At 42.0% G+C, this 17,491-nt stretch overlaps 1 protein-coding gene across 1 annotated transcript; it reads right to left on the bottom strand.

Annotated features, from left to right (window-relative positions):
• Window positions 1-563: 563 nt before the first annotated feature.
• Window positions 564-15,359, bottom strand: LOC132474504 (hemicentin-1-like). Its single transcript, XM_060075264.1, has 15 exons — window positions 15,201-15,359; window positions 14,700-14,828; window positions 11,893-11,959; window positions 10,739-11,029; window positions 6,140-6,460; window positions 5,666-5,959; window positions 5,416-5,439; window positions 4,587-4,907; window positions 4,113-4,406; window positions 3,863-3,886; window positions 3,034-3,354; window positions 2,560-2,853; window positions 1,490-1,777; window positions 942-1,087; window positions 564-819 (listed from the first exon to the last, which is right to left on the bottom strand). Exons 1-15 carry the CDS (start codon window positions 15,357-15,359, stop codon window positions 811-813), a joined length of 2,982 nt encoding a protein of 993 aa, XP_059931247.1. The 3' UTR covers window positions 564-810.
• Window positions 15,360-17,491: the final 2,132 nt, after the last annotated feature.

Here is a 17,491-nt window from a genome sequence, read left to right as displayed (position 1 = left end):
AGCATCTTAAATAACTCAAGTTTGTCATTGGCTGTCAGCATAGTAACTCACAGAACTATAGAAAGAGATCTGGGACACCGGAACACCGGTGAATCAAGTTTATTCTTAAGGACCTACTTCAATTTGTTTGTCATTCTTCCAGCATATCAATAAAATGCCATGATTATGTCTGGGCTACGGTAGAAATGTTTTAATTATCATATTTTTTTATGTATTAAAGGGTTGATAAGAGAGACCTGGTAGTTCAGTCTTTTTGTTTTGAGTTTGTTGTCAGTTTTCTTTGTTTTGGTAGTTTAATTAATAATTTAATTAGTTCCTACTTTTGTTGTATTCTTTAGGATAACAATACATTTCTTTCTATTCTATTAAGGGGAAGGTACAAAGAGTCGGAGGCCGAATGTGTGTTTGGCCAGGGTTGCGGGACAACACATAGGTAAGAAGTATCACTTTCTTATGTACAAGGAATCTTTACATTTTCTGGTAATGTAAATTACCAGAAATCAGTCAACTATTAAATCATTAACATTCCATAATCTTTACTCAATAAACCAAACCAGGCTGTATACTGTATAGGCTCCCTTGACTCCACTTTATGGTTTATATCCTAATACAATGTTTAGAATTTTCCAGGTACCATTGATATCATTTTTATTTTATTCTATATTTTTTATTATAATATTCTTTATGGCTAGTCACATAACATTATCATCATACATCAGTTATAATTCATTGCTGTAATGGAAATAGTTGCTTCCTTTGCATCCTCTGCTTCACATTACAGGATCCACTAGATGTTTCTTGAGGTCCTTCTCACTTTGTCTGAAAGATCGCAAATAATGCAGATTTAGTTTCCCCATGTTTCAAGTATTTTAGGTACATTTTTAAAACCATCTCGTTAAGCTGTAGCAAATTTCTGTGTACGCAACATCTGTTTCGCTCACCTTTATAACCGTGACCAAGATGCCATAGAAAAGGGAGACGAAGAACAGGAGGAGGAAGGTAATGGTCATCATCCAGTTGTCCTCCCCCATGTCTTGGACGAAAACCTGTTTGTTCTCGTCAAATAACACACTTTCTTCAAGAATCTCTAGGAAAGGTAATGAAAACAGATGTTGAATACATTTTAAGTGTATGGAGTACATTCTATGTTGACTTGCACGCTCAGTTTGTGTGACTAACAGAATCATCAATTATTTTATTGTTCTTATCCTACAGAGCTAAGTTGTTTTAAATTTTGTTCAGAGGAAAGCAACATAGACCTAGCAAAATGTGTAATTGTGTCAGATATTCCCATCTGAAAAACCCTATCTATTCTTTCAATTGAGAATTCAATCTAGCAACATAGATAGGTCCATTATCAAAATCACACAAGGTCTATTCAGTTGTAGACTGTGTAGAACCACCTTGATTATACACTAGGAGTCTGGCATCTGAATTCCATACTATTTATATGCAGCAATGATATAGCAAGACATGTGCATGTACACACCTGGTTTGGACATGTTCAGGGCTATGTTTCCGTTACAATGGTTCACCCTGCAGGTGTACATCTGCCCAGGTAGCCATTCGTTGGGGGAAAGAGGGAGTCGGCTTTGGATGCTGAACTTCCCCTTTGGACCTCTGTGAGGTTCAGTAGTATTGTAACTCCTGAGCTGTGTGGTGCCGTCGAGTAGCCAGGTGATGTTGATGGACGCAGGGCTGAATCCGTAAGCCAGGCACACCAGCTCATTTGGACCCTGCAGAAGCAAAGCTGAAGGCTGGCTATGGGAGAGTGATCCTGAAAGAGAATGACAAAATGTGACTGACACAAGCAACATTTAAGAATTAATATATACAAGAGTAAAGGCAAAATCTGCAACTGGACGACCGGCATATGATGACTTCATCGGCATACGCTTTACCAAGGATATACCATAAAATAACCATAAAATATCCCAGAGTTATGTGCCCACACGCCTTCGAAATGTGGAAAATGTTAGTTAATGCACATTAATGTACATTCATTTAGTCAGCTAATGAACTCTCCGCCCCTTCCTCACTGTTTCATGTAGTTGGTTCTTTCTCAAATTCTGATCCGCCATACATTCATTGAGCTACACCTTTGGTTGCCCTGCCGTTGTCATGTGGGTGTAAGGTAATTGGTCACTGGCTTGGCTACATAGCCAAGAGGGAAAATATACCTCACTTATTATTTCTGCTTGAAGGAATCATGAAACTGATAATATGTGATATTGCAATTGAATTCATGTAAGATAATATACACATTGATACAGGTGAGCATAATTAGAAGTAAATTACAGTTTTCCGTCTGTAATATTCCGTCGACTTTCTTGTTGCAGAAGGTGATGTCCATGCAAACAGCCAATATGTGAACATTTGGTTAGTTTGGCAACCAGTTATAACTCCAAGTCTACCGAAAACAACACGGGGAATCGTAGTACTACATAATATATAAAAACAAAAGAGGACATCTGTGAAGACATCCATAAGGCGCAGTTGCAATATTAAGATCAGTGACAGTCATTCGTTTTCAATTGTGTGTTCAATTGTGTGTATTACCTGCCACATTCATGTTCTTTTCAACAGTAGTGAAGCAGTGCTCTGCCCGACATGTGATGGAGTTTAGTTTCTTCCACTGGCTAGAGGAGACTGTGAGGTTGCTCCTGGTTAAAGCTCCCTCTTTAACCTCGGTCACAAGGTTGGGTGTTGTTAGTGCTTTGCCATCCAGATGCCATGTCACATTGACGTCAAACGCAGTGTGTACCACACATGCTGCTGTGACATCTGATCCTGCCTCGATGACCGTCTTGAAGCTGGGAGTCGTTAGATGAACGGATGGTGGGTATGAATAAACTGTCAGGGAAAAAAATAATTGTTATCACACATAAACATCCGATACCAATGTAGCCAGTGCAGCTTAATAAAAAACCTAAATTGGCCAAAGATTTCACTGTCTATTTGCTGCGAGCAGTAAAGGAGAAGGCAAAGGCATTCTGACCTATGTTCTTTGAGAAACAAGGTACTTGTACTTACTATCACAGATACTGATGTTTCTTGTCTCCTCCTTGCCATGTCCATATTTTGACTTGCACTGAACATTTGGGCCCTTTTTCCACTCCTCCATTTTCAGCTGAATCTTGCTGTTGAGGGTGAATGTTTTCCCCCCTTCCTCAACACTTTGCAGCTTGTTCTGGACTGGGCTTGTTTCTGGCACACGGCCGTCCAGTAACCACTCCACACTCACCTTGTCTGGATAGAATCCACTAAGAGAGCACACCAGGCTCAGCTCAGAGGCCCAAGACTGGCCGGTCCAGACGGGGTACAGGGTGATATTTGGAGGGATAACCCGCTCCACTGGGAGACAGCACAGACTATGAGTTTTCTATTATCCGCCAAATGAAGCACCAATAGATCAATGACATTTTCAGAGTTTAATATTTGACCCCGGGGGGTCGGCTTAGCTCAGGAGGTAGAGCAGTTGTCTTGTAACCGAAAGGTTGCTAGTTCGACCCAACTCCCCCTAGAGGAGTGATGAGTGTCACTGAGCAAGACATTTAACCCTAACTGTTCCTGAAGAGCAGGTTGTCGCCTTGCATGGTTGACTCTGCCGTCGGTGTGTCAATGTGTGTATTAAACGATGTAAGTCGCTTTGGATAAAAGCATCTGCTAAATGCCCTGATTGTAATTGTAATACACACCATTTTGCTGTCTACACCATTTTGCAGAAGGTGAAAATATACTTCACTCGTTATTTCAGCTTGAAGGAATCATTACACTGATATTGCAATTTATTTAATGTAAGATCATTTCCTGATAATAATACACACATTGGTACAGGTGAGCAAAATTAGAAGTCAATTACCGATTTCCGTTGTCCATCGACTGTCTTTGTGCAGAAGGTGATGTTCATGAAAAAAATGCAAATATGTGAACATTTGGTTAGTTTGGCAACCAGTTATAACTCTAAGTCTACCGAAAACAATACAGAGAATCGTAGTACAATGATATATAAAAACAAAAGAGGACATCTGTGAAGACCTCCATAAGGCGCAGTTGCAATATTAAGATCAGTAACAGTCATTAATTTTTCTAAGTTCACTTGTCTGTATTACCTGCCACACTCATGTTCTTTTCAACAGTAGTGAAGCAGTGCTCTGCCCGACATGTGATGGAGTTTAGTTTCTTCCACTGGCTAGAGGAGACTGTGAGGTTGCTCCTGGTTAAAGCTCCCTCTTTAACCTCGGTCACAAGGTTGGGTGTTGTTAGCGCTTTGCCATCCAGATGCCATGTCACATTGACGTCAAACGCAGTGTGTACCACACATGCTGCTGTGACATCTGATCCTGCCTCGATGACCGTCTTGAAGCTGGGAGTCATTAGATGAACGGATGGTGGGTATGAATAAACTGTCAGAGAAAAAAATAATTGTTATCACACATAAACATCCGATACCAATGTAGCCAGTGCAGCTTAATAAAAAACCTAAATTGGCCAAAGATTTCACTGTCTATTTGCTGCGAGCAGTAAAGGAGAAGGCAAAGGCATTCTGACCTATGTTCTTTGAGAAACAAGGTACTTGTACTTACTATCACAGATACTGATGTTTCTTGTCTCCTCCTTGCCATGTCCATATTTTGACTTGCACTGAACAGTTGGGCCCTTTTTCCACTCCTCCATTTTCAGCTGAATCTTGCTGTTGAGGGTGAATGTTTTCCCCCCTTCCTCAACACTTTGCAGCTTGTTCTGGACTGGGCTTGTTTCTGGCACACGGCCGTCCAGTAACCACTCCACACTCACCTTGTCTGGATAGAATCCACTAAGAGAGCACACCAGGCTCAGCTCCGAGGCCCAAGACTGGCCGGTCCAGACGGGGTACAGGGTGATATTTGGAGGGATAACCCGCTCCACTGGGAGACAGCACAGACTATGAGTTTTCTATTATCCGCCAAATGAAGCACCAATAGATCAATGACGTTTTCAGAGTTTAATATTTGACCCCGGGGGGTTGGCTTAGCTCAGGAGGTAGAGCAGTTGTCTTGTAACCGAAAGGTTGCTAGTTCGACCCAACTCCCCCTAGAGGAGTGATGAGTGTCACTGTGCAAGACATTTAACCCTAACTGTTCCTGAAGAGCAGGTTGTCGCCTTGCATGGTTGACTCTGCCGTCGGTGTGTCAATGTGTGTATTAAACGATGTAAGTCGCTTTGGATAAAAGCGTCTGCTAAATGCCCTGATTGTAATTGTAATACACACCATTTTGCTGTCTACACCATTTTGCAGAAGGTGAAAATATACTTCACTCGTTATTTCAGCTTGAAGGAATCATTACACTGATATTGCAATTTATTTCATGTAAGATCATTTCCTGATAATAATACACACATTGGTACAGGTGAGCAAAATTAGAAGTCAATTACCGATTTCCGTTGTCCATCGACTGTCTTTGTGCAGAAGGTGATGTTCATGAAAAAAATGCAAATATGTGAACATTTGGTTAGTTTGGCAACCAGTTATAACTCTAAGTCTACCGAAAACAATACAGAGAATCGTAGTACTATGATATATAAAAACAAAATAGGACATCTGTGAAGACCTCCATAAGGCGCAGTTGCAATATTAAGATCAGTAACAGTCATTAATTTTTCTAAGTTCACTTGTCTGTATTACCTGCCACACTCATGTTCTTTTCAACAGTAGTGAAGCAGTGCTCTGCCCGACATGTGATGGAGTTTAGTTTCTTCCAATGGCTAGGGGAGACTGTGAGGTTGCTCCTGGTTAAAGCTCCCTCTTTAACCTCGGTCACAAGGTTGGGTGTTGTTAGCGCTTTGCCATCCAGATGCCATGTCACATTGACGTCAAACGCAGTGTGTACCACACATGCTGCTGTGACATCTGATCCTGCCTCGATGACCGTCTTGAAGCTGGGAGTCGTTAGATGAACGGATGGTGGGTATGAATAAACTGTCAGAGAAAAAAATAATTGTTATCACACATAAACATCCAATACCAATGGAGCCAGTGCAGCTTAATAAAAAACCCAAATTGGCCAAGAATTTCACTGTCTATTTGCTGCGAGCAGTAAAGGAGAAGGCAAAGGCATTCTGACCTATGTTCTTTGAGAAACAAGGTACTTGTACTTACTATCACAGATATTGATGTTTCTTGTCTCCTCCTTGCCATGTCCATATTTTGACTTGCACTGAACATTTGGGCCCTTTTTCCACTCCTCCATTTTCAGCTGAATCTTGCTGTTGAGGGTGAATGTTTTCCCCACTTCCTCAACACTTTGCAGCTTGTTCTGGACTGGGCTTGTTTCTGGCACACGGCCGTCCAGTAACCACTCCACACTCACCTTGTCTGGATAGAATCCACTAAGAGAGCACACCAGGCTCAGCTCCGAGGCCCAAGACTGGCCGGTCCAGACGGGGTACAGGGTGATATTTGGAGGGATAACCCGCTCCACTGGGAGACAGCACAGACTATGAGTTTTATATTATCCGCCAAATAAAGCACCAACAGATCAATGACATTTTCAGAGTTTAATATTTGAATATACACCATTTTTCTGTGTACATGTAACCAAAAGAAAACTATTTACAGCGTGTTCCATAACCTTCCTTTTAAGCTAGGGGGCGTTGTTCAATCACAAGTAAACGAGTCGCTGGAGGAGGAGGTGGAGCGCTGTTTGCACACATGTTAGAGCAGAACAAGGCTGAGCAGGCAGCGGGCAGGAGCATAAAGCAAGATCACTGGCATAAAAATAGCCCCATGAAAAGCAGAAGTGAAACTTGGCAGCTAGAGTGCTGCATTTAAGACACCAGGTGCAAGACTAAGTATGCCAGCAAGGGAAATATGCTTCACATTTTAATATCTCAGAATTGTTTTCATGACTTTCAGTATCATTTTCTTCTCTCTACCATAACTATGTTGCAATTCCGAGTAGTAAGGTAACCACCTGTATGATTTAAACATGATCAGTTCAGTGCTGGAATTTAGTTAATTAATTCCATGAATCTCTTTAGGTCAGCAGGTGGAACATCTCAAATAAACTCTTCTGAAGTATTGCTAAATAATACTTACAAACCCTTTTACCTACATATAATTTTTTCAGAATCATTGTTTTCTTAGATTGAATTGCTTTGTCGGAGCAAATAGTCTTTTTTAAGGTCATCTTTCTTCGTATCGTTTTTAATGACAGATGAAAAAAATGCCATTAACACTTCCTTCATCTGATCTAAAATAAATATAAGAAAATGAAAGGAGAAGCATTAATGTCAAATAAGTTAAAACTGTGTCCATTAGTTATTTTCATGGTTTTTATGATTTTAATTTCCAGAATTGATTAGTATTGGCAATGACATAGTTATTCATAATGTACAATCATTTAGAGATTACTTGGCTGAGAAATGAAAGTACCAGAATAATTAGTGTAGTGCCCAAAGCCTCTCTGTACCTTGATGGCAGTGGTTCCAATGCTGTAGACCAGTGTGATGAGGAAGAGGATGATGAAGGTGTTCAATGTGCTTTGCATGCTATCTTGTTGTCCATCCACAGCGTTACTCCATTGGCTTTCAGTCAGGACAAGAAACGCTGGTCGGGAGAGGGGAGCGTTAATAAAACACTACTTGATAATTTACTCTTGATGATTTTACATTTCTTCACATAAAGATCACAAAGAAATATTAAATGATGGTCCAGCATATATCAATGCTTGATACTCAACTTCTGTCACTGGTATAATTGGTATGACTAATTATATTTTCCAGCATGTATAGTGTCCCGCAAAAATAAATATTATTTTTTAGATATGTAGATGGTTTAGTTAAATATACTATTCTTTGTTATCAGTTACTTGTATATAATCAGATGGTAACACAATAATAACAATGCACCAAGACTTGCTTTTTAAAGACCTCTAATGTACGGTAATGTGGTTGAACATAGCTAGTTTGTTGTAGTAATTTGGAGGAATTGAATTGATTTGAAGAGTCTACACTAATTGAAGAAATTTCTTCTTCAGGGCAAGACCCAGTAGAGGTAAACAAAGCACACAGAAACGAGACAAAACAATTAAAAACATGTGAACAATCTTAAATGTCGAGTTTTCGTTTTCTGAGAGGGATGGGTGCTCTGCAAACTGCCAACGAATGCTCAACTTCAATGAAGTAGCCTGGAATAACTGATGGATGTAATGCCTAACTCATCGGCCATGTGTCTTGTATCAATTTATATTATAGAGGCCTATGTATATTATATGATATATTATCTACTATCAATTTGCATTCATTCATAGGTAAAATGCATTGATTAACCCTGCTACATTGGACGAACATTAACAAGATTTAAAGTTCAATGTTTTTTTTTATTATTTTGATTTTGAATCAGCATTTTAAAAAAACAAACATGCAGCATTACATCACACACAGAAAAACAACATCTACTGGGGCAAGCACGTAGAAGGACCCAGGTTCATGTTGATAATGTTAACATTGCCTGATGACTTTTCAGTAATTAACTTGACAATGGGTTGGTTTTTGGAATCCATAGACATGTGGTAGACTTCGCATCTAAACACTCTGCCGTCTTTCCAACCATCAGAGCTAAAGGTAAGTTGGCCATAAGTGGAAAACAAGTCACCGTTTTCAATAACGTTTGTTGTTTTGTGTGAATAAAGAGCACTTCCATCTATTGTCAAATTATCAACCAGCCAATGCACCAAAATGTCCGCGGGGTAGAAGTCTTTCACAAAGCAAGTCAGGGTCATGTTCGTGCAACTTAAATCATCTACTGGAGGGAGCAGATAAACGGATGGAGGAACTCTATTTCGTCCTGCAAGTATGAGAGAACAATTAGCCTATGCTATGTATTACACAGAGTTTTACCCAAAGACAAAATCAGTTTTTAAATAAATAAATAATTATTTCAGTCAACATATTTAGCCTCTTTTTAACCGCAATAAATAATCACTTGATTTTGATTTTGATAATCATGCATAGGCCCATTATTTAGGGCTATGGATTAAATCAGAAAAATATTCTAAATCATATAGCAGTTTTATCATTCGTTTATATAATCTGGAAACATGTACTCACCATTATTCTTCACAAAGTCTTTTCTCGTTGGAACCTCTATTGAATCTTTAATCGAAGCCTCACAGTACCAACTCATTCCTTTGCTCCATTCATCGTACGTTATCATGGCTGTGGCAATGTACGTATTTGAACTTGGACTCTTCGGAGTGGATAACACCTCACCACTTTCATTAAACCATTTAACTTCCACGGGATCACTACTGTGGACCTTGCAAACAAGGTCAGCATTATTTTCCAAATACATCGTCTCAAGTGAGATTGGCAAGATATCGATTTCCAATTTTGTTGACGTTGGTTCTATTGTTGGAAAGAGAAAAACATCAGTTTCAAGTCCCCTCAACAAGGTTGCCTAAAACATTTGTTTGAATTACTTTTAATTCATATTTACTCACCGACACATCCCCCGCCATAGGTCAGATGAGCATCCACTTGCTCTTTACTACTTGCAAACCTACATGTGATATTAGTTCCATCATCCTTCCAGTGATTTTCCTTCACCTGGATATAGCTTGCTGCATTGTAGAAAGTCGCAGTCTCGTTCTTTTGACCCTCAGAAGAAGTGCTGCTTTCAGATGGATCGATTTTCTTGCCGTTTCTCAACCATGTGATCGTATAATCCTTTGGTGAAAAATCTGCGGCAAAGCAGCCGAAGGAAACAACCTGGCTGCCTTCAGTCTCAGAGATCAAGATACTCAGAGCTGGCAACTTATGAACCACCACCACCACTGTAAAACAGTATAACATGATCGATATGTGGACGATACAGAGGACAATAAATACAATGAATACACTGTATTCAGTGACTGAAAATGTTAAAAACTGTTTGGACGATCGGACTTGCTTGTCCAATTAAACAATTGTGCATAAAATGTCAACATAGCATGACATATAGCTTCTTTGTGAGCAGTAAATAATACATGGAGAAAGAGGGAGGGAAAAATATCCAGCAGAGATGAGATAAATAAAAGTCATTAGTAAAGTAGAAGTAGTCGTAGCAGTAGTAGAAGTAATAGTACTAGTAAAGTAGAGTTGAGGACCAACCGTCGGGTAAGCAAAGTAACTATGCAGTAGGCCTATGTATTGCAAAGGCTGAACAAGCATGTAACGCACCAGCGGTAGCCTCTGCCCTCCAGCGATACACATTTTAATCTATATCTGGCAAAGACATTGCTAGTCTAACTCCAGATCAAAAAGATGTAGGCTATATAGGCCTCATAGTAGGCATACTATGCATAGCAATAGAACAGGCTAAGGATTGTTCCATCATTTGATTTATTGAATGCTAACACAATATATTAATATAAACTGTATTACAATAATGGTAGCAGATTTAACTCGATTTATGTCATAATTCATCTTAGTGAATAATAATAATATTTTTTTTGTCAAATTAATGTATTATGATACAATTTTAAATTGTAAGACAATACAATATTAAACCATTAAACAATAAAAAAAAATTGATAAGCCAACTCGGAACTATATTGCAATAATGGTAGCAAATTTTAACTCGACTTAGCCTATGTCATAACATCAATAGCATAATATAATTTTTTGTCAAATTAATGTATTATGATACAAATTTAAATTGTCAGACAATACAATATTAAACCATTAAACAATAAAAACTTGATGGACATAATCCTACCTTGTTTGAAAACATCGGCCTTGGCAGTTCCGCCAGCGTTTACCGCAGAGCAGGTAAAAGGCTTCTGGGTGTCCCAGTCCTGTCTTCTGACGCGGATCTGGCTGACTCCTGTATACTGGTTATCTTTCTTAGAGGTCGGGTACTGAACGGCGTCTGCCAGTTCGCTTCCTCCAAACTCCCATTTAAACGTGAGTGAAGCCGGCGTGAAGCCAGTTGCCATGCAGCCAATAGTGACTTCTCCCGTCCCTGAGCCACACTGGACCAGCGGAAAGACATTGGGGGCTTGCACCGCTAGCAAGGAGAGAAAGGCAGAGAGAGAAAGGCACATGGAAAGAGATACAGAACAAGATATTTGTAATTAATACACATTATATATACATTTAACATTATCTTACTTTTGAATTATCATAAGAAAACTGATATTTTAGCATCAGGTTTACAAAAATAAGCTTTTGGACAATGACCAAAAAACCAACTAAAATATTTCTAAAACCGTTACTATATAGGCCTACCGGTATATAGGCCTACCGGAAATCAATTTGTATTTCTATGGCATTATTTACTCTTATTATTGATTGATGATGATTCATGTATTCATGTATATATTATATGTGACATATTATTACTATTACTTAAAATGAATATTATTGGTATTATAAAGCATAAAAACAATGCAGTTGGAAGATTACAGCTGAAACAACCAATTTGAATTGTTATTTGTTTAAACACATTTGTTACCCTTGCCAAAGTCGAATGGTGTAAAAACGTTATAATTGCCCTTAGCGACTGCTGTTAAATCATTAATTAATTAATAAAAATCGTATAAGGCTTTTGTTTTCATTTTAGTTGCATTTCAAAGTCAACGTTTAATATATTGTGCCCATAACTTAAGTGCAGTCAAATAATGAATGCATAAAACATACACGCAACAAATGCAATTCTTATAAAATGTAAGACAAAAAAAAGACTTAAAAACTACATAGTTAAAGTGGGCTTACCTCCTGTAACAGTGACCAAGGTCCCTTTACCCCAGTAGTCAAAGCCATAGTCACAGTGAAATAAACTGACTTAAACCTCTTACAAAAACTAAAAGATTAAGGGGTGCGCTTTGTTCCAAATTATTAAGGTTTAAAGTAATAAAAAAGGTGTATTACCTGAATCAGAGACAGTCACAACTGTTCCTTTTCCCCAGTAGTCAAAGTAGTAGCACAGTGGTTCATATCAATAGCACCACCGTGCAAAAATACAGCCTAGCTCCACTCTGGCTTTCTCTGGTCAGTCAATGCAACACAAATTTTTGATTTTTGATTTGATTTAAAGTACTATAAATAAACTGAAATTGAACTGCTATGAAATTGAGACAAATTCCTTTTTCTTAATACATTTTCTTTTTCAAAATACAATTTACATTTGTATTGTTATAGTAGCAGAAAGCCGGTATAAACAAACCTGATGTAGTTGGTCGTTTTTCTTTTTTTTTTTGTGAAACTCCAAATAGCAAAGAGAGGCTGTTTAATCATTCTCTTAAAGCAGTTAAGAAAAGGTAAAAGGCATTTGAGCGTTTGGCAGACAGGAAATAGCATTTAACATCCCTAGAGATATATATTTCCTGTTTGTTTTTGTGCCCAACGTTGTCTGACTCAAGGAGAAGTCTCAGGAGAGTTTAGTTGTTTCAGGAAGCGAATGGTGGGAACGTGAGTGAGAGCTAGAGAGAGGAGTATGCTGTATTGGAATACAGATAGCGTAGCTTACTGTTATCTAATATATTTGGGTTAAGGATAGTTAAGATTGTACTGACAACAGAGAAAGTTCCATGCAACAACAAGATTTCAGAGTGAGACTTAGTCTTCTGGATTAGAAGCAATAATAAACAAAAAGTTAACCCTATTTTGTAGGGAACCTTTGAACATCATTAGAATTTAATCTGAACATTAGAATTTTATCTTCTAAGGAGTACATTGATGGCCGTTATTGCTCCAAAGGAATACATCGCAGCCCATCTTTATCTGATACAGGATGCAGCGTTCTCACTCAATAGTGGACCAAGACAAAGGTGACATCGCATCAGTGCTCAGACGAATTCCGTTTGATACATAAATATATGTCAAGGGCCTGCCTGACATCCCAAGGGACCGCGATCCAGACAAACATTAGCCGCGTTTACATGGACACATCTATGCCGCATAGATTTCTATGCGGCATAGAAAATGGTCATGTATACGCCTCATTCGGAATACAATTATCTGTTCGGCATAGATTCTATGCCGAATAGAAGAGGTGGTGTAGTCCGTTTTAAATCGCCATGTATACACTTATTCCGCATAGATTGGGGTTTAACTTAGTGCAGCCGCAGTAGTTCGCAATTGGTCCACTGAGCTCCGTCGGTACTTTTAAGCACACCGAACTTCACCGCTGTCAAGGAAAGTGGATTTATTGCCTGATTCACGTCTTTGTTATCACTCCGTAAAAGTAGTCCGGTAAGCGTGTCCGGTTGCTAAGCGACGGGACACATGGGTGTTTATTAATGACGTGTTCGCGTATCGTAGTGTCCGCGCTCGTCCGAGATAACTGTAAATGAGTAGGCTACTACTAGTACTTTTGCAGGCTGAACGTTAAAATACTTCTTAACTTAGAGAGATGGCAGCTGCAGTAGTTCACCTTCGAGGATTCCTGGTCACTAAATTCCCGCAAGACCACTCTCTCCCACCAGTCTTGGCTGCGGACTCGCATCCAAATTCCTCTTGTTTGCGGCGGAGCATAGGGTAAATATAAAGATCTGACGAGAAATTGACGTTGCTGCGCTGTCGTCCTCCTTCTTAATTGAAGGAGCAGGCAGAGAAAAGCTCTCTCCTGCTGTGCTTCCATTAAAATCAAATTTAAAATCCCCGATAGTGATAAGACATCCATTATGTCGCCGCCGGTCCAGAGATGTGTCAGGTGTGCGCGAGAGACAGAACGGACACTTTTGTTACTGCCATGTATACAGTACATTCGGAACACATTTTAGGGACAGATCTATGCCGCATAGAAATCTATGCGGATCAGATGTGCCATGTAAACGCGGCTATTATGGGGTCTCTCACTCCCTTCAGCTTCCCTGACGTCACCAATTGTTTTTCACAAAACCGTTAACGGATTAGACCAGTTCCGTAAGATCCCAGGTTAATTGTTGACATTGTCTGTCCAGATGTAAATAAACCATGATATTTTTCAACTCCCCCCCTATCAAGTTATTTCCCTGATTAGGAAGTTGGCCAGCCAATACAGACGGTGTTGTCCGATTATAATTCTGAACGAAGTTTCAGCATTTTATGCTGAGCGATAATTCAGAAAATGTCATAAACTCGTGACCGTTAGTTAAGGAGGGGGTGTATGGATCGAGCCATTGCATTCTGTATTGTGGCAACCTGTAACAGACTGAGGTCTTTCAACACACAGGACATGAATCATGAGCCCTGATCCATCAGTATCTCACTGACTATTCCCACCCTGCTAAACAGTAGCATCAATTCTCTCGCCACCTCCATGGTTGTGGCGGCGCGGAGAGGATCGGCCTCCGGGTAGCGGGTCGCGTAATCTACCATTTCTAGAATATAGCGGTGGCCTCACTTGTCTTGGGGAGGGGGCCTACGATGTTTAACGCCAGTCTGTCGAATGGGACTTCTATCAGGGGCATGGGTATCAGGGGGTTACGTACCGAATGTCTCAGGGCGGTGTGTTGGCATCCGGGGCAGGCTCGGCAGTAGTCCTCTATGTCCCTCTTTACCCCAGGCCAGTAGAACCTGTCCAATACCCGGTCCCTGGTCTTATCCATCCACAGATGAGCTCCCCGAGATGTGAGTGGGCCATGTATAACAACTTGCTCACGTATGTTCGTGGAACAACCAACTTTTCCTTCTCCTCCCCCCTCCTCTGTACTACCCTATACAGTAACCCCCCCCGTGTGCGGAAGTGTGGGTACTGCAGAGTCCCTTGATAGTCCCTTGTGGGTCTGCACGCGTCTCCAGGCGTTCCTCAGGGAGTCATCGTCCGATTTCTCGACTTCTCGGGGGAAGTCCGAGAACTCAGTGAGGGGCATGCTCTCTTTCGTCTGGCGGGGGTGTCCGATCGGAGGCGGTCATCGTGTCCGACGTGCCTGGGGGAACAGACTCCGTGAACGAGGTGCGAGGCCGGCGTACCACCGCTCTCGCGGGTCTCTCTCTCTCTCTGGAGACTCGTCGCCGTCGGAGTCGGAATGGGATAGCGGGGCGTGGGCTGCGGTCTCACCCTTTGTTGTCGGGGTCGAGATGGGCGGAGTTCTGCCCCTAGCAGTCTCTCAAAAAATGGGGCAGTCCCGTCGCATTAATAGGGACGTGGGCAGGTTAGGCACCACCCTGGCCTGGACCCTGATGGTCCCCTTCGGGGTTTGTACAGCGATACGGCTCGTGGGGTAGGTCTCAACTTTGCCGTGGATGCAACCCACCTCGACCACATTGACCACACTTCCCGAGTCGAGGAGGGCATGGGTGTCGTGCCGTCCCACCCTTATCGGCAGGCTCAGGGAGACGGTTCTTTCATGGGACCAGCAGGTGGTACAGAAGCAGGCTCCTCCTCTCCGGTCGGACGGGCTGGCCGTGTGCATGGACACGTCTCTCGCTCCAGGGCCATGGCGTGCGAGGTGGCCCTTCTGGCCACAGCTATAACATCTCCACTCCTCTCTCGGAACCGGAAGGGCAGTTGCTCTGCGGGTCGCGGTGGTCTGAGCCGGGTAGGCGGGAAGGGCGGGGGCGGGTTCTGCGTCCGTCCGCGCCGTTCGGTCCGCGTCTCACTCCCTCCGGGCTGCAGGGCTGTTCCTCCGCACAACCGCTGGGTCAGCTGGTGGTTCTCAAGGAGTTTGAGGAGGTCCTTCACGGATCGGAGTTGGTTCCCGGAGGCCCAGCGTTTGTTATCCCGGTAGGCATGTTGGGCTTCCCCGGTTAGGAAGGACGCCAGGATGTCGCCCCACTGGTCAGCTGGCCATCACTCAGTCTATGGTCCACTCGAAGATCTCGAGGTACGCCTCGATGTCGTCGTCCGTGCCCATCTTGGTCAGCCGCTTCGTGGGGGGCGGCGTGGGCAGGATCTCGGACGAGCTGCTCGGCCATCCGGAGCATGCATCTGCACAATGTGTTGATTTCCTCGTCCCTCGTCACGGGTTGTTATGCGGGCTGCATCGTGGTATGGCTTGGTTCAGCCAAGGGGTCGCGTTGCCCGCGTCCTCCATCAACGTGGCAACCCCCTCGTCGTCGGCGGGTAGTTCTCAATGAAATTAACAGACAGGTTTGCGTTGCGACGATTTATTTGCAGCCCATGAACAACACGAAAAATGCAATACAACTTAGGTTCTTCCTGGATGGGGTATAAGGGTGAGGGGGCCTCCTGGTCAGGCCCGTCTCCGGCTCACTCCTGTCGAAGGGAAGCGTTCGGTTGTTAATATAACATGCAGCGTTCGTCCGCTATCGTGACTCTCTGCTACCGGTCCACTCTCCTGTCTCTCTCGTCTCCAGCCCTTAAGACCCTTTATCCGTCCCCCTCTCCTAGGTGCCCCCAATGCCCGTGATTGCTTGGGCATGCTTAATGGGCGATCCAGCGCAGCTGCGCGGAGGTGTATGCATCTCCCGTTTACTACCTGTCCGCGGGGAGGGCGCTGTCCATGGTGCTGGAGCGAGCTGCCACAGCCCCTGAAGCTGGCACTAGCAGCCAGCCTCGTCAAGCCACACTCGACCAGGCAGGCGTTCAAGCGAGTGAGATGGAAATGTTATTATTTGATCTTAAAATGCACCGTATCTTAATGAAATCTTAATGAAAGACATGTTTTAAATAAAAGAGACATTGAACTCTCTCTAAAGAGACATTGAAGTCTATTATGTATATTATTCATTGAATCACTCATCACCCGTCTTTTACTTGAATTAAATTATTTTGAAATACTTTCTCGGAATTTTTTTTTTATCGCTTGACATCCCTAATACAAACATTCAGTCGAGGAGGAGATAGAAGATGAACCTTTTAAATTGAGCAGAAATACTTTTTACTGTACAGCTAGTAATTAAATGTACTAAGGGGCTGTATTTAAAGCTACAAAAATAATACAAATCAAAAAAAATAAAAGTATTCAACGCAACTCGACCAGCAACTCGACCAACGCAACTCGACCGCAACTCGACCAGGGGGGCGATGACATCATCGAATCCTAACACTAAAACGCATAGGTCCGTTTTTAACTTATCCACCCTGGGACCTGGTTTCAGAAAAGTGCGTCTTCGGACACCGAAAACGCCGGAGCCGTCTTGACGGTCGGCTCCATTGCACAAGACTGAGGCCTCATTCACACTACCTCCGTCTGTCGACGGACTCAATGACTTAGCATGGGACGCTCTTGAAATGCATTGTGGGTCCGTCCGTTCTGTTGGCTCCATGGCCTGCGTCAAAAAGTTGAGAAATGTTCAACTTTTCAGGCAGCGGCGGGATCCGTTGGCCAATCAGATCAAGGTTATGCAAATACACACCAAGCGTCTACTGGATCCATTTTGCAATAACAAGCAGGAAGAAGCAGGAAAAATCCTGCTTTTATATTTTCTTAAAGAAATGCGGAATGATAGGATTGTTTTTAGACACCTGTTGTTTGTATCATCTCTTGTATTTATATCCACTAGGGATGGGCAAAAGGATTATTTTCCGCAAAACAGTTCTTTCAGTTACGTTCACTATCACGATTTGTTCGTTTGATGGCCT

Source organism: Gadus macrocephalus, chromosome 2 (genome assembly GCF_031168955.1).
Source record: "Gadus macrocephalus chromosome 2, ASM3116895v1".
Taxonomy (NCBI): Eukaryota; Metazoa; Chordata; class Actinopteri; order Gadiformes; family Gadidae; genus Gadus; species Gadus macrocephalus.
This window is presented reverse-complemented; position numbering and strand designations above follow the sequence as displayed.

Bases quoted from the DNA above. Each gene is read 5' to 3' on its own strand.
- LOC132474504 (XM_060075264.1), bottom strand. From the start codon at position 15,359: ATGCACACGGCCAGCCCGTCCGACCGGAGAGGAGGAGCCTGCTTCTGT. The intron at 11,030-11,892 runs GTAATACACCTT...TCTCCTTGCTAG, and splicing joins TGTGACTGTCTCTGATTCAG to CGGTGCAAGCCCCCAATGTC. The intron at 4,908-5,415 runs GTAATTGACTTC...GCTGTCTCCCAG, and splicing joins TCGATGGACAACGGAAATCG to TGGAGCGGGTTATCCCTCCA.